The sequence below is a fragment of the Dermacentor albipictus genome, chromosome 3 (genome assembly GCF_038994185.2).
Source record: "Dermacentor albipictus isolate Rhodes 1998 colony chromosome 3, USDA_Dalb.pri_finalv2, whole genome shotgun sequence".
Taxonomy (NCBI): domain Eukaryota; kingdom Metazoa; phylum Arthropoda; class Arachnida; order Ixodida; family Ixodidae; genus Dermacentor; species Dermacentor albipictus.
In genome coordinates this window covers 157,514,173-157,532,013 of record NC_091823.1, presented here as the reverse complement: position 1 = coordinate 157,532,013, position 17,841 = coordinate 157,514,173, and the positions used below count along the sequence as shown (strand labels likewise).

General features: G+C 49.3%; 1 protein-coding gene across 1 annotated transcript in view; it reads right to left on the bottom strand.

The window, feature by feature from the left end:
- Positions 1 to 8,147, bottom strand: part of LOC139057638 (uncharacterized) — a 146,932-nt gene extending 138,785 nt beyond the window's left edge. Inside the window, exon 1 of the mRNA XM_070536223.1 lies at positions 7,965 to 8,147. Coding sequence (XP_070392324.1) covers positions 7,965 to 8,024 — 60 coding nt within the window. The 5' untranslated portion in view covers positions 8,025 to 8,147. The remainder of the gene's footprint in view (positions 1 to 7,964) is intronic.
- Positions 8,148 to 17,841: the final 9,694 nt, after the last annotated feature.

The window sequence follows — 17,841 nt, the reverse complement described above, 5'->3', positions numbered from 1 at the left end:
TAGTTCTTTTGTTTGTTTTGTTTGAATGTTTGTTTTGTATTACGTTAACATTGTTAGAGACCTGTTCTTTCATCTTTGCCAGCTACCACTTGTATAATTTCTTGGCACTCCTTTTTTTTTGCTACTTCACACAGTCGTATTGTTTCATTTATCGCGTTATCTATATTGTTTAATATTTGTTCTTTCATGTTTACTCGCTAACAATGTATACTTTCTTAGTCGTCCTTTCTTTTCGCTAATTCCCTGTATCCTCCCCTCACGCGATACTCCTTCGGGAGCCTGTGAGGTAACTGAATAAATAAATAAATAAATAAATAAATAAATAAATAAATAAATAAATAAATAAATAAATAAATAAATAAACGGTCTATACGAGTGAATTGTATCTTCTCCCCTTGCATTTGTAACTTAAATTCATACTAGTTTGTTACCAACTGTCAGGTATTCGTCTATCATTTAGACTTTTTTCTAGTGCTTTCAACAGAGCTTGTTTACTTTTTGGTCCTGGTTCATTAATCAGCCTAACGGGAACTTCGTTGTTTAGGAATTTTCGGCTTCCTTCCAGTTGAAGGATGTCAGCACCAGCTCCTTTTCCATCTGGTTCTCTTTAATGCGCTCTTTCTATTTTCAAGTGCAACCTCTTCATAGCCTTGGAAAGATGCGGCTATTATTTTTCGGACGTAATTTAATGCCGCTTCCCCTTCCAGCTTGTTTACATCTTTGTCTAGGACATGTTGTATTGTTGACTTCCTGCCTAATAATTTTATGTGGTTCCAAACTATTCTAGGTGCGGCCTTCTTTTTTTCACGTATTTCTGACAACCAACGTTCACTTTCACCTTTTATCTTTGCTTGCACCAGTATTTGAAGCATAGAGTTTTCGCTCGGTATATTTCCCATTTACTGGTTACTTCATCCTGCTGCAACTGCGCCTTATTTGCCTGCCTGTGCTCTCGAAATGCTCGTTCGGCAATCGCATCACGTATCTCCGTTACACCAGCTCTTCGGTTTTTTCCCTTTCCAGCGAACATGTTGTTTTTCTTTCCGTATTTCTGTCGTTATTACACTTAGAAGCTCACTATATCCCCACTCTTTATTTGGCCATTTGCCAAGTTCTTCCTCGACTCCAGTGACAATATTTGTTTGTTCAGTGTTCAAATTTGGACAGGCCATTTTGAACTCCTTGCTCTCTTTCCCAACTACATAACTCATTTTCAAAGTGATGCGTTTATGCTCACTCCCTATGCTGCTATACCCTTCCTCGTCAAAGACCATTCCTCTCACCTTATCAGGAATTCCTTCTGTCATCAGACAGTCGATTGCCGGTTTCCCACTTTTCACGGGATCTGCCCTTCACACTTAGACCCTGTGTTCACGATAAGGAGGTTATGTTTATCACAAAGGTCTAGCATTGACTTCCAGTTGGTGTCGGCATAGCAATCTAGATTATGTATGTGGACATTCACGTCAACTAATACGATCCTTTCTTCACCATTCCCGAAAGTCTTAATATCAGCACTTAATATCCTACTAACTCTTGATTCTATTCTGTGCAATTATTTCTGGTCCACAAATAAGTTCCGCCCAGACAAGTTTTTTTACACTCATTGTACCTGATAACCAAAGATGCTCTTGATGTTTTGAATTTACTATCTTAAATTTGGCTCCCTGATGGAGGAGCATTCACACTCACCCTGCCTTTCTTTTTGACTTAGTTGTGTTGCACCCTTCCCAAACGTAATTCTGAATGACTGGCGGCTCTTTCGAGTCTATAAGGTGCGTTTCTGTAACCGCATACTCCCCTATTTGTTCTCTTTTTAATTGCTCCTCAATCTCTGCCCTCTTTTCCTTTCTTCTGCCGCCCTGCATGTTTGTGTAGCCTATTGCATGACGAGCTCTCTTTCTTGTTTTCCTCCTTTTTCTGTTATAGACGGCGATGCTATTCTGAGGTTCCAATAGGGGACCTTCTTCATTGCTACCTACTCTGGCCTCCTTAGCGCCCGTGGGCCCCCTTAAGAAGCAACAGCGTGACCAGCAAGTCGCCAGCCTACTTCTCGTCCAAGCCTGTAATTAAGCGGATCCCGTCTGGTTCAAAACCACCACACCTTCTCACTTCGCTGTTTACTTCGACAAGCTCGGAACCTTTCTCTCGGCTCATTTTCCATATTGCCTCGTTAGCAGCCACTACGGCTCTTTGTACGTGACTGTCACGTACAGGCACCTCCGGCACCGTGCACACCACGATCTGTATCTGGGGGGGGGGATAGTTGGCGGGGGCGATAGGGATAGTTCGCGCAAGTCGTCCACCCCCTTCGCCAAGCACTGGGCTAGTCCTGTCCCTTTATAACCAGCCAGCGAAAGTGTGCAGCACCGCAAAAAAATAATTAAAAAAGGAGAAAAAAAAGGAGGGGCCCTTGACGTATGGGTTGCACAATCCTCGAGGTCCGGTATGGGAGAACTTAGGGAAGGAATTTCGCTTGCGGAGGCTACACGGCGCGATTGGAGACAGTGTCTCGCTATGCAGTGGAGCTCGCCTTCTGAAATCATGGGTTCGCGGCACTGAAATATTAACGCGATAGCGTTAAGGAGCTCGTGTCGCAGAAAAGCCGGTGTCGTCGGCATCGGTGTCGGCGTTTGCGGCGTTGACCGTGAGCGATAAATCACGGCAGGCGCTTCATAAATAAAAAGCAGCTTCCAAGATTGGCTCGGTTGGAATCGTACCAGGGTCTCCGGAGTGTGAGACGGAGACGCTACCACTCAGCCACGAGTTCGATGCTTCCAAGCGGTGCAAACGCGCCTCTAGTGAATGCGGTGTTGCCTTCGAAAAGAGCCGTGGAAAGTTATACTGCGGTGTATATCGGTAATTATGAAGATATGAACATGTAACTTACAGAAGTCGCAATTACACGAGTTGCGAAGTGCGTTTCCGCTGCATTTCTTCTGCGCTTTCCGCACACGCAGAGCCATCTTGCGGCAAACACAGAAGACCCCCTCCTCTCAATGTACGGCGCTGCCCCGACAGGAGGCGCGCCGCGCACGCATTGGGACCGGTGCCAGGCGCGTCGCGGTCCCAACTCCCTCTTTCCTGACGGCACTTCGCCGTGCTTCCGGCTGCAGAATCAAGCGCCGTTCCTTTCTTTAGATTACTATCTATCTATCTCTCCGCCCGTGCCGATCACGACGTTTGGCTGGCGTAGCTCATTTCCCCTCCGAGACATCGAGTTCTTTGGTTCGTTCCGTTCGCTCAGGCGCACGGTTCGTTGCCGCGCCGAACGCTGCGTTGCTCGACGCTCACCGCGTGATAAATGGACGCTAAGTCCGATGCGGGGCGCCTCGTAAGTGATCGCTGTGCCGTAGCGCATTGTCTTACACCCCTTGGCGGGTCGACGGGAACGCTGTCGCGTTCCACTCTTGAAGGCGAAGCTTAAGCGTCCTCCAATTTTTTTTCTATCTCGGCCAATAATGCGCCGACTTGAAAAAAAATTGCGCCAGAACGCTCCCTAGAGGACACGTAACAACTTCCAGCGTATAATCAAAATTTGCCATCGGGCCTCGTGACGGGTCCTTTAACACATTAAAGAACGGGTCATCCTTTATTGGCCTGTGGCCGCTAAAGCGGCATCTACCTAACCTCCCTCCCACCCGGCTCCTTCCGGGTGAGAGGGAGGTTAGGTAGATGCCGCTAACGTAACCTTCGCTCCCTCTGCAAGGAGCGCTCGGTGTATGGCCTTGTGGTAAAGCCCACGAAAAAAGACCATGTAACGCATAAGTCAAAGCGGAAATTATATGCAGGGTTGTGCTGCCGTTGATGGCGTGGGGATGAATGCGGAAGAGTAGCGGCGGCAGAGCGATGCGTGGTGGCACGTACTGCGAACATCACTTTCCGATATTGCCCGCTCTTTTTCCACCGAGGACCAGTGGCAGCAGCAATCCCGTCAACCTGCCGGCCGTTCTGCCCCAACTTTTTTGCCTGGCTCTCTCCTATGGCTTCGGGTACCCGCTACTACACCCGGCCTCTCCTCAAAACTTGTCGCAAAGTACCTAGGACCCTACCGCGTTCTCGTGCAAACGTCCTCCGTCAATTACATCGTAGAGCCCCTCACGCCATCGACGGACCTACGCCATCGCGGCCGCGAACTTGTCCACGTCTCTCGCCTTAAGCCGTACTACGACCCAATAGTAGTCTCTTCGCCTTAAGCCGCCAGGATGGCGCCTTTTTCTGCGGAGGGCGATTTGTAACGAAGAAGAGTAGCCGCCTGCGCCACAGCACCATCGCTACCGGCATGAGCTCGTGGTTGCTGTCTTTCGCCGAACGCTTGTGACAGCTACCCGTTCGCGCCCGTTGCTAATAAATCTCTTAGCAATATATATATATATATATATATATATATATATATATATATATATATATATATATATATATATATATATATACAGAGAGAGAGAGAGAGAGGTGACTTGCCTCTCACCCCCTCGAAGAACAGTTGTTATGCCACTGCTCAGCGTGCAGCTGGTGGAGACGCCAGACGCCCATTATTGGGGCTTTGAGCGACTTTCTGTACACTCTAGTGATTTTGGTCGGATCTACAGGCGCCGTATTCCCGGCTTCCAAAAGTGGTGGGGGGGCGACAAATGGCCATCTCCCGCCCAGTCCTGAAAGTGTGAAAGTTTAAACTGTGCAAAAATTTACAAACCGAACGATGTCATACCCGTCGTCGTCGGCCTGCCTGACCGGCCTGGTCTCCCGTGGTGAAGTTGCGCCGTCTGCTGCTGTCTACTTGCTCACACTCAAAAACTACTCGAACTGTTCCTTAAATAAGTTTACACAACATCCAAGAGACACTTTTCTCCACCAATGGGCTATTTCGTTACTCCGACTAATCAGGCAAGCCGACATCATCCAATAAGCGTCAGAGTTCAAGGGGCCCAAAAAATGGTCGCGTCAACACTCCGTACACAAAATCACTCTGACCATAACTAATCAGCTTTTGACAGCCGAGCGTGGGAAGATGACGCGACATGTGCACGTGTGACGTCAGGCGCGGCGGTGGCGGCGGCCGCGCGGCAGCACTGCCTGCGGCGCCGTCGCGGTTATTTGTGTACAAAGGTTTGCCCCCCGCGTCAAGGAGACCCCAAGATTCCCGGAAAGACAGCAAGGAGACCCGCGGTACACTCTCTGCGCGACAACGTAATGATGATGATATTAGTTTTGATTTTGCCAGCGCATTCTCTCGGTCGTATACTTTAGTTCACAACGCTGCCGCTACTCTTAATTCCTTTGCACTGGTGAAGGTACCGTTTCCCTTCTCTAGGTTTATGTAAGTGTTGCGTGACTAGGGTGCCTCGAAAGTAGAGGCGATGGCGCTGCAGCACCGCCGCCCTCTCCCTTTCTCGAGAAGGAAAGAGAGCTGGAAGGAGGGAGAGATACCCAGCTGTGACTTTTCCTCTTTTGAGCACCCACACTTTATAGATAGGTTTACACCATTTGGAGTGCCGCTTCCGCCACACAACGATAATCGTCATCTGCCTTGATGCGTTTCCTTTCTTGAAAGCGCCGCGCCCGCTGCTTTCCTGTCGGGAATGCTATCATGCTGATAACGCGCATGCCGTTCGTTGGTGGAAAGTACCGGGCTCGCGGTGCTAAAGAAAGGAAACGCATCAAGGCAGATGACGATTAAGGCTGTGTGGCAGAAGGGGCACTCCAAAGGGTGTAAACTTTTCTTAGAGTGCATACGCAGGTGTGCTGCACTCTTTCTCCTTCCCAGTTCTGAGTGGCTTCTCGACTGCCCCATGATCTTCTAAGCTCTCCCATTGGTAAGCTCTTGTAAGCTCCTCTATCACCTCTCTAAAAAGATGACCGACTTCACACACCGCAGACCGGCATCACATAGTTCTCTCTCTCACAAACACATTGATTTTTCTGCTTTGACACTCCCAATGCTGGCGCTATAATATTTGGCGCGTTATACTCGCAGATGAGATTTCGACGACCGAAACTGTTTTTTCCGCAATCGTTGCACTCCGATTGTCACTTGTGTTTCTGTGCGCGAGTTCGCCCAATAAAGCATTAGGTTCGTGAATGACGATTTTGCTTCTGTGTGGTTTTTCACCGCCACTATAGCGTAAGAATATTTATTGGCATTTGTTTTAGAGTAAACCTAGAGCGCTAGGGACAATTAACGATGCTGTAATTGCCATGTTCTAGTACTTGTGGTCTCATTCCAAGTTTATTGAGGGCACAGCAGTTCATAAGGAGTTACGAGAAAAATAAACAAACAAACAAGCAAGCAAACAAAAAACAAACAAGCAAGCAAATGTCCATGCTCTGTTAAAGCGGTGGAGAACGGTGAAAAAAGGATAAATAAAAGAACGATGCAGTGTCACAGCTGTCACACTTGTAGCCAAAAAGCGACAAAGGCAAAAAAGGAAAAGTATTCTTAAAGACCATCATCAATGTACCATTATGTGGAATGCATCTTTCATAATGGGATAACCACCGGGAACACCTATTGGTGGTGGACACACACCCGGAAAGTCATCGTACTCGGGGTTCATCACGCCGAACACCTCTTCTTCGAACTCGTGGTCAAGTTCCCTCAAATTCTCCAACGCGTCATCTTCGGCAGTGTAGGCGATGGCATCCTCCCCTTTACAGGCGAAATGATAATAGGGGCGAAAATTTGCGGTGTCGGCCAGAATGGTGGTCTGGTTCCACGAAGAGTCCAGGATGTCGCACACTTCTGGCAGCGACAGGATGCCCGCTATCTTCGTCAGCGGTCCCGGAGGCCCATATCCCAGTGGATCGATGTCGTACGGCTTGCTGCTGCTTCCGTTCGCGCACTTAGCCGGGTCGATCTTGTACGTCAGTGCCACAAATGGATACAAGTGGCAAAAGGCGGGGCGGTCTGTTTGGTTCAGCTTTTGCGAGTAGACTCTCATTTCCCGAATGGTGTACGTCGTCGCCTTTCGGTTGGTGATGTTACGCGGGTACTCGTGGTACAACACGATGGTGTGGTAAGCTTGTCTGTGCGCCAGCTTGCTGGTGTTGTACGATGCCCGTTCGTAGGAACCGTATGGAAAAACAAAGCCAAACGTGCGGTTATTGTGCTGCAAGAAAACATCGTTGGTGTCATTGTAGAGCTCCGCGATACTGCGGTTAAGCGAGTCGGGCGCGTTGTTCCACCACATGCGGATGGCGTCGTAGTTGTTGGCTTTCATCCAGGCGAGCGCGTTGTTTTGGAACGTGGCCTTCTCGTTGTTGGCGTTGTTCAGCAGCTTGAGAAACGCCGAGTCAGGGCCGCGAACAGCGAGCCACACCTGCAGGTAAGGGTTTTCCGTCTTGAAGTTGGCCATGCGGCGCACGGCGTCCCTCGGCGGAAGGTCCACGTCAGGTAGCTCAGGCTGCAGCTGCATGTTGTGGTCGAGAGTGTAGCAGCAGTACATAGCATAGTGGCAGAACATGTACGGGAAGTAGGCGATTCCGTACGTGCGACGGTGACTGCGAAAGCCCTGTTTGTCCGCCCAGAAGGGACAGAGGTAGCTGTGCAGATAGGTCCAGATTGGTAGCGTATAGTCTTGGCTGTAGAGCCAGCTGTCCTCTGTCGTTGTGCTCGGCGTTGGCTTGGTCGTTGCCGGAGTAGTAGTGTGCGGACCTGTCGTGCTCCCGCTCGACGCCGTGGCAGAATTCGATGTCGCCGGTGGCGACGATTTTCCGCTGCTGCCGCTCTGATTGGGGTATATAAAGACGGCTGGTTCGGCCTTGCCAGTTCCTTCACTCTCTTCAGAAGCACTGCTGAAGCTTCCGTGTAATGACAGCAGCAGCAATATAAGTAGAATAAGGAGGAAGCAGCACAGTGCCACAAAGATGGTAGGGTGGTTGTCATCCTCACTCTGGTTCGCGTCTGTGCTCACCTCGGACAAGGGGCTCCCCTCGGACCAGGGGCTCACCTCGGACCAGGGGCTCACCTCGGACCAGGGGCTCACCTCGTACCAGGTGCTCACCTCACTCATCTGGCTCGCCTCCATAGCTACAGTGTTGCCGACACGAATCAAGAGCTAAACGGTCACGAGAAGTGGCTGCCCGAGGCGCGCCAAGGAGAACCTGACCTGATCGACCGGGGGCACTTGCAGATTGGTAGCTTCTAGCGAAGCGAAAGAGCGCAATCCACTACGGCGGGTATGCGCGTAGTCGGGCGCTCGCAAGGGGGCAAGAGCGCGGCGGAACAGTTGCATTTTCAAGTAAGGATGGTAACTAAGCATGACGATACCTTGTACAAATCTGAAGTAGAAAATAGCTTTTTGTCGAATATCTGGGATGTGCACCGTATATAAATGCGGTAAAGGCTTGCTGTTCAAGCAGTGCGCGTTTTGTTAGACATAGCGCAATAAGAAGGGCAATGTTTATAGCTTCTTGGCAAATTTGTTTCATTATCGAACTTGAAATCATACTATTGCCAGCGAATAATTGCGTCATGATTCTCATTTATGATGCAGGAATATTCTAATTAATATTTTGTCCTAATTGTTTTAATTAAGATTAATTTAATAATTGCTTTGCAAATACTGTTAAGAAATTTCAGGAAAATTTCCCTAGGGCTGCATATGACGTAACAATCAAACCAAATGTCACCTCCGGATATTTGAGCGAGGTAACTGATATCGATGTTTGGTATGTAATCAAGTCATTTTCCATAACTAGAATGCCAGGATATGATGGGATTTGATTTCGTGAGATATTCTTCAACTTTGCTTGTTTGAAGAGTGTGCTGCTATATATTTACTCAGAATTATTCAGGACGGCCCAGATTCCCAATACACTGAAAATAGCTTTAGCTAGACCAATTTACAAAAAAAAAACGGTAAAAGGCAACAGTGCGAAAGCTATAGACCTATAGCAATCTTGCCCGCATTGTCGTATGTTCTAGAAAAGCTTATGCACAAGAAAATGGTTTCGTTTTGGGAAAAGTTTCACCTACTGTCTAATTCACAGTATGAGTTTCGTTGCAAGAGAAGCACAATCACACTACCAGAAGACTTTGCAGACGTAGTTAACAGTGAAAATTAGGGTTTTGGGGGCTTTTTTTACATCTGAAGAAAGCTTTCGACACGTTAGATCACGAAATACTCCTTAGAAAAATTAGTTCAAATAGGATTCCGCGGGCTTTTCATAGAGGTTTTTAACGACTACTTCAAAAAATTGATATCAGGTCGTTCGGTTTGAAAATATAGACAGCGAGTTAATACACATAAAGCGTGGAGTCTCACAAGGATCCGTACTGGGCCCACTGCTTTTTAATTTGTGTGTTAACGATTTAGGCCACCAAGCACTGTACTTAAAGTTATACCAATTTCCGGATGGTACTGCTTTAATATTACCCCATGAAAGTTTTAAGGACTGCATTACTTTGTTACGGGACGTTATATACAAAATATTGGAATCGTTTGAGAACAACTACATATTTGTGAACAAAGCAAAACAGAGTTAATCTGCTTTCACAGCCCGTACAAAAAAAAAGTACGGCTAACTGAACACCTATACTTGCATAGTGGTATAAAGTTTGTAAACAGAGATAAGGTGCCTCAGAAATGCCGGCCTTTCTGAGGCACCTTATCCCTGTTTACAAACTTTATACCACACTGTGGTATTCCATCTGTCAGCCCCTTTCTTGATTCTATACTGGTACATTGAATACTGCATCGGATATATTGCCAAAGTATGCAGTATGCCACAAAAATAAAGTACCTTGGTGTTATTTTCGATGAATATTTCTCATTTTTCCATCACATGCAACATGTAGCTGAATGACTTCGTGCAATATGAGCAGCCATGTACAAAATTAGATCAGCATGCAACGCTCGGTTAAGAAAGCTCGCATAAAAGTCCTTAGGTGAAACCGCATTACGGTATAGCATTACGATCTACGGACTTGCTTCCTCATATAGGCTAAACGTGTTAAATAGAATAATACAAGAAATACCGAATAACAGCATACGGAACAAACAGCAACTCCATCAGCCACAGTGAGCTGATGGCACAACTTTTTCTCCCCGTAGGATTTACGGAGCATTACTTTGATGAATCCTTTCAAACAAAAAACGCAAAAACTCGGGATCTGCGCAAGACTGAGATATTCCTTCGGGCTAAAGCATTCACGAACTATGGTAAAAGAAGATCATTTTTTGCTCCTTTCTACTTTAATAAAATACAAGTTCCCAAATTATCGTCATTTAGGAAAATAGGAGATCTTGTACGTCACACGGTTATGACAAGTGGCTGGGAATAGCAGAAGAAAACCATGTTGCAGGACTTTTTCTGGCGAACTTTCGCTAATACAGGTAAAAAACAGACTAGGGTATTATGTTTTTCTATGTGTATTGTGTTCTTTTTACTTTCTGATAGTGACTGATGACTGCTACCCTTCCAAAACATTTACAAATGTATATGATGAATCAGAGGGTTGTGCTGTACATATATTTTGCTGCTGTAGTATGTCTTTGCTTAAACCATTGCTCGTGCAGGGACAAATAATAGAAATTAGCCGAGCGATGGAGGAAAAGGGAGAGGGAATGGAAGGGAGGAGGGATAGAAATTGTGAACTTGTATTATGCCTCGTTGAAGCCAAATGCATTGTGGTCCGCAAAAAAGCATCGATGCTTTCGCGAACCACAGGTTACTGTTTGTGGCACGTATAAGAATTTCAATTTTGCTCTTGTACTTTTTATTTTTTTCTCTCTTCCTATTGTTTCCTCTGTTCTTAGATCACATGCAGACTGTGTCATTCGGGCCAGAGCACTGCCCAGTCCCGCTCAAAAGCATCATTGCTTTGGCGGGCTGAGAAAATATTTGATTGCATGTTCTGTGTTCTAATAAAGAAAGAAAGAAAGATCCATATAGTAGCCATCATTCTCATGGTGGCCTAATGGTGGCCGCGCCAGAGTTCTCTCGAATGATAGTTGTATGGCTGAAGTGGGCATATATATTGATAAGCCAGCGCCAGGGACGCAGGCAGCGCAGAAAACAAATGTGAGGAGGGTGCGCTGACTCCCAACTCCGAACTTGAGAGTCAGAACACCGCCCTCTTTTTTCTCCGCTGTCTGCGTCTGTGGCGCTGTTTTGTAATTATGTTACCACACCAACTCGCGCAGCTGTCCCTATTTTAGCAGTGAAATTGGAATGTTAAAGATGTCAAGCGCCCTCTACTGGGGCGGCAAAAGGCGTGACGAAGCGAAACTTCTCGCCCGACAGCACAGCTAAACGCATAGCGGCTGCTTTTACTCGTGTTCTGCAGTGACCTAATACAGCCGTTCGCTGCAGTATGCCAGGGAAGGAGCTCGTGGCAACACCGACAACAAGCTGCGCATAATAATAGTAGGCCACCAGTCGTGGTTACCTACTAGCTATGGTGCGTAGCTTCTGGGCACGAGATCACGGGGTCGAAACCCGGCCACGGCGGCCGCATTTTGATGAGGGCGAAATGCGAAAACACCCGCATTCTTAGATTAAGATGCACGTCAAAGAACCCCAGGTAGTCCAACTCTCCGAAGTACCCCACTACGGCGTGCTACATAATCAGGTCGTGGTTTTGGCACGCAGAACCACATAATTATATTAACTTGGTAAAATTAGTGAATAAAACGAAATACGCATGATAAACAGTGGTGGCGAACGCAGGCGAAGTTTCCCACCTCGTTCATTCTTGCCTGCTTGTTTACTGAGACGTGTAGAAAAAGCTGCCCCCCACCTCCGTTTAAAAGCAGTTTCACCCTAAAGGCGAACCGTCGATAACAATTTATGGGACAGCTATGCGAAGTAAGGATGGTAGTTTTATCGACAGCATAAACTTGCAAGCATTCGCTTACTAAAAAAATTATCAGACCTTGGTGTCGGCGCGCAGGCAAACGTAAACACGTCACACTCGATCATTGCTGACCCTCGCTGTCAAAACCGTGGCGTGTGGAAGCGCGGCAGAAGCGGCCAGTGAAGTGACCTTCGTGCTGGCTATCGCTTAAATGCAAACTGAGCGGCGAGAACGCATATATTGCCCCATCCTATATGGTCGCCGCGGTTGTGTGCGAGGCGATGAGAACGACGCTGAAATAGCGCGCGAGTGGAAAAACAGAGACGACAACGACGTCGCGTTGACTGCTCTGATAAAGTGCTTCCATACGTCCTCTACGCCGGCTTTCCCGTCTCATACTAGGCTGCGACACTGGTGGAGGTGCGGGGTAGGATTGCCTCATGCTCGGCACCCCTTCGCGGAGCCATACCTCGAAAGCGGAATCACCTTCGTTCGTCGAAATTCCTGTTCACCGGTACAGACGCCGCCTGCTAGGCCTGACAACCAAGTTCAACCCTTTGCCGGACCCTGCTGGAACGCGTCTACTTACTTCCGCCATGGCTACTGCAACTCCATCGCAGGTGACGCTGCAGAATCCTAAGATACCAGAGAGTTTCCATGGCGACGCTTTTGAATATTTCCAAGATTGGCTTGACCAATTTGAGCGTGTCGCCAGTTATAATGACTGGGGCTCCCAGCAAAAGCTGTCTAATGTCTACTTCGCGCTTCAAGACAGCGCGCGGACGTGGTTTAATTGTGAACCGGGAGCGAAGGTTGACCACATGGGATACCTTTCGCACCCAGCTGCTAGACACGTTCACTAGTAGTGACAGAAGAGACAACGCGCAGCGCCTACTCGAATCCCGTATTCAAAAACCAAACGAGAGCGTTGCCATGTTTGCAGAAGATATGACCCGCCTTTTCCGCAGAGCAGACCCTGAGATGGCCGAAGAAAAGAAGTTACGCTATCTCTTGCACGGAGTGAAGGAGGAACTGTTTGCCGGGCTCGTGAGGAACCCACCAACGACAGTGGCCGAATTTACCAAGGAGGCTACCGCTATAGAACGGGCACTACAGCAACGGTACCGCAAATATGATCGCAAGAGCTCGCCGATGAATACTTCAATCACACCTGAGAGCTGCAGCACCTCTCTGCGTGAAGTAATCCGAGAGATTGTGCGAGAGGAGATCCGGCAGCTCGGAATCTCTCCCATGGCACCAGCGGTGGCTTCTGTCGCTGACATCGTTCGGGTGGAAGTTCGAGAGGCTTTTCTGTCACCCGAATAGCAGGTGGTGCCGCGACGATTAACCTACGCGGAAGCTGTCTGTCGTCCACCTCCCGCCACTTCGATGCTGCTGACACCATCGATCACTCCGACGCAACCATCACTACTACCCCCGACGCCCTATTTTCGACAGTCACAGCCGCCGCCAACTATGCCGTATCACCGCCAGTCGATCGCTGCGCCTCGTTTCTACGGCAAATCCCCTGCTGGCTACCCGCTTCGAAAGACCGATTTGTGGCGCACCGCTGACCGCCGGCCGCTATGCTTTCTTTGAGGCGAAGCAGGACATGTTTACCGCGCATGCCCCTACAGCGCGGCTGGGTATGCAAGATTTCCCAACTGCAATTACCCTGTGTCTGATGCTGCACGTAGCTGCGACGGAAATTCTACAAACTTTCGGCCAGAAGGTTCAACGACGCCTCGATCGCGTTCCCCTTCTCCGGCTCGTTACACCCCACCGACCCGTCGCGATTTTTCTGACGCCTCTAGGGGCAGGTCCCCTAGCCCGCGCCGGGGAAACTAGAGGCAGCGGCCTCCGGGGGTGAGGTTGCAAACCGGCTAGATATCCAAGCGCCCCCATCTCCGACGATCGACGACTCTACAACTCCGACGACTCCAACCACACCCCCTGTAACCGACGCCATCAGCGCCGATCTTGTCGTTTTGATTGACGGCCACCAAGTGGCCGCTCTCGTCGACACTGGTTCGCATTTTTCGAGAATAAGTAAAAAGCTAGGCGATAGGCTGAGAAAAGTGAAGACGCCGTGGACCGGGCCCAACATCAGAACTGCCGGCGGCCAGCTGATGACGCCGATCGGAAAATGCACAGCCGGGATAGTAATCGCCGGTGCAACCTTTGCCGCCACCCTCGTCATTCTCTTTGAGTGTTGTAAGGAACTTATATTGGGGATGTATTTCTTGAGAGAGTACGGTGCAGTGATTAATGTCCGTGACCTCGTCGTCACATTTTCTACGAGCTCAGGCGACGTCGACCCCGCGGAACACCAGCGACCCCGCTTACGTATCGCCGCCGACGACGTCACGCTTCCGCCGCGAAGCTGTTCCCTCGTACCTGTAATCTGCGACAACTTGAACACCGGAACCGGAGTCGCTGAACACATCGACGCACTGGTACTGAGTCAAGGGGTTTCCATCGCCAGGACCGTAATTAACGTACATGACGGACATGCTGAAATCCTGCTGACGAATTTTAGCAGGGAACATCGCCACATTGTTAAAGGCACGGCTGTTGCTTACTTCGACGAATTTACTTCAATACAGGACTGCCTCTCAGTGGAGCACGCGAAGGCCACCGTGGCCATGCCTGCCTATGTGGTTGACATCAGTCCCACCTTATCGCCCGTGGAACGCAACAGACTTCTTGAGCTCATCGATGAGTTTAAGAGCTGCTTCTCATCCACGGCACGAGTTAGCCAGACGCCGCTCACTAAGCACCGTATTGTCACCGAAGCCGACGCCAGACCAATTCGGCAGAATCCTTATCGTGTAGCACCTAAAGAGCGCGAGGCAATACAAACGCAAGTGAAGACGATGATTGAGGACGGGGTTATTCGGCCATCTAAGTGTCCTTGGGCATCGCCTGTCGTGTTGGTGAAAAAGAAGGACGGCAGCCTGCGCTTCTGCGTCGACTATCGAAAACTCAACCAGATCACAAAGAAAGACGTTTATCCGCTACCGCGTATCGACGATTCACTGGACAGGCTACGAAACGCACGTTACTTTTCGTCGATGGACTTAAAACCGGCTACTGGAAAATAGAAGTTGATGAGAGAGACCGTGAGAAGACCGCTTTTGTGACGCCCGACGGGCTTTATGAATTTCAGGTGCTCCCCCTCGGTTTGTGTTCTGTGCCGGCAACGTTTAAACGACTAATGGACACGGTACTCTCAGGCCTCAAATGGCAAACCTGTCTGGTGTACCTCGGCGACGTGATTGTTTTCTCCGTCACGTTCGAGGAACACTTACAGAGACTAAAGACGGTCTTTGAAGCAATGCGCTCAGCTGGTTTAACTTTGAAACCTGAAAAGTGTCATTTTGGTTTTGAAGAACTTCATTTTATCGGTCGCGTTGTTAGTCGTAAAGGTGTCCGACCTGACCATGATAAAACCTCTGCCGTCCCTAATTTCCCAACGCCATCAGATAAAAAGGCAGTGCGATGTTTTCTGTGCCTTTGCGCCTACTACCGACGCTTTATCGCGGAATTTTCGCGTATCGCATGGCCATTGACACATCTTACTAGAGAAGATGTCCCATTTGTGTGGGGTGGAGACCAGCAACGGGGTTTTGATGACCTACGGCAACGGCTGCAGACGCCTCCCGCGCTCGCGCACTTTGATGAAGACGCCCCTACGATTCTTCATACCGACGCTAGTAATGTCGGCCTTGGCGCAGTGCTTGTACAGCGGCAGGACGGCGCCGAAAGAGTGATTGCTTACGCCAGCAGGACGCTATGAAGGATGGAGGCTAACTACTCTACTACAGAAAAAGGTCTCGCACTGGTGTGGGCCGTCCTGAAATTTCGGCCATATTTGTATGGTCGGAGCTTCACCGTTGTCAGTGATCATCATGCACTTTGCTGGCTGACTAATTTAAAAGATCCAGCTGGTCGGCTTGCGCGCTGGAGTCTTCGTCTCCAAGAGTTCGACTTCACGGTTGTCTACAAATCGGGGAAAGTACACACCGACGCCGACTGCCTTCCTCGGTCTCCTGTTCAGACTGCAGTGCACGACGATGATGACACGGCTTTTCTAGGCGTGCTAGATACTGTCGCCGTTTCACGCCACCAACGCGAGGACGCAGAACTGTTTCCTCGTTTTGATTACTTAGAGGGAAGAACAGGCAGCGTGCCAAAGTTATTCGCCAGAGGGCTGCTTTCATTCTGCTTACGGCACGACGTTCTGTATAAAAAGAACTTTTCACCTAGTGGCAGCAGCTACCTACTCGTCATTCCCGCATCTCTTCGCGACGAAGTCCTACATGCCTGTCTCAACGAGCCGACCGCTGGTCACTTGGGCTGCACTCGGACATTGGGAAGAAATAGGCTAAAGTACTATTGGCCGAGACTTGCGTCAATCGTGAAACATTACACACAGACATGCCTGGATTGCCAGCGCCGCAAAGCCCTATCCGGCAAGCCAGCTGGACTGCTGCATCCTGCTCAGATAGTGCAAGCGCCGTTCGAACAAATTGGCATGGACCTTTTAGGTCCGTTTCCACTGTCTACTGCTGGAAATAGATGGATAATCGTCGTCACGGATCATCTTACGCGATACGCCGAAACAGGTGCTATCCAACGTGGAACAGCAGCCGAAGCAGCGCGATTTTTCGTCGAAGCCGTCGTCCTCAGGCATGGCGCTCCCGCAGTGGTCATAACAGACAGAGGATATGCGTTCACGGCTGCGCTTCTGGATACCGTGTTGCGACTAAGTGGTACCACTCACCGAAAGACCACGGCTTATCATCTCCAAACCAATGGGCTGACAGAACGTATGAATAAGACTCTGGCAGACATGATGAGTATGTACATCGACGTCTACCACAAGAACTGGGACGAGATTTTACCATATGTTACGTTTGCATATAACACGGCTCGCCAAGAGACAACACGCGTGACGCCTTTCAACCTCGTTTACGGACGCGAAGTGACAACCATGTTGGCCGCAATGCTGCCGCATGAGTGCGGTGATGACGAGACTGGTGCCGAGGAGTTTACGCAACGCGCAGAGGAAGCCAGGCAGCTTGCGCGTTTGTGAATCACAGAACAACAGGAATACGATGCCCGACACTACAATCTTCGACACAGACCCGTCACGTACAACGTCGGTGACCAGGTGTGGGTCTGGACTCCGATTCGTCGGTGGGGGCTGTCTGAAAAGCTCCTGCGAAGATACTTCGGCCCGTACACAGTTCTTGCGCCGCATCAGCGATGTGAATTATGAAGTTGTCCCCGACAGCCATAACTGCTCCAAACGCCGGCGGCATCTGCCCGTGGTTGTGCACGTGCTTCGTATGAAGCCATACATTTCCTACTCGCCGCGGTTGCTCAGTGGCTGTGGTGTTAGGCTGCTGAGCACGAGGTCGCGGGATCGAATCCCGGCCACGGCGGCCGCATTTCGATGGGGGCGAAATGCGAAAACACCCGTGTACTTAGATTTAGGTGCACGTTAAAGAACCCCAGGTGGTCAAAATTTCCGGAGTCCCCCACTACGGCGTGCCTCATAATCAGAAAGTGGTTTTGGCACGTAAAACCCCATATATTATTATTATTACATTTCCTCATGACCGCAACTTTGCACCGTCTCTGCACAGCCTTCGGTGGTTGGTGCATCGGGACGATGCCTTTATTTTTCAAGGGGGGGGGGGGGGGCAAGTGCCACATCCTAGCCGCGGGTATGTGCCAAGCGATGAGAACGACGCTGAAGTAGCGCGCGAGTGGAAAAACAGAGACGACAACGACGTCGCGTTGACTGCTCTGATAAAGTGCTGCCATACGTCCTCTACGCCGGCTTTCCCGTCTCCTACTAGGCTGCGACAATAGAGAGTTTTAGCAGAGCGTTTGCTTGCGCTCCGCTCCGCACACCTTTCACGCGCACCGGTGGCTGCATAGAATGCATTGATTGCGCTTATCTAACAAGCGCGTCTCCCAGGGACGTCACTGACGTGCTCTATGCTTGGCGGTAAAACGATTACGAAAGCAAC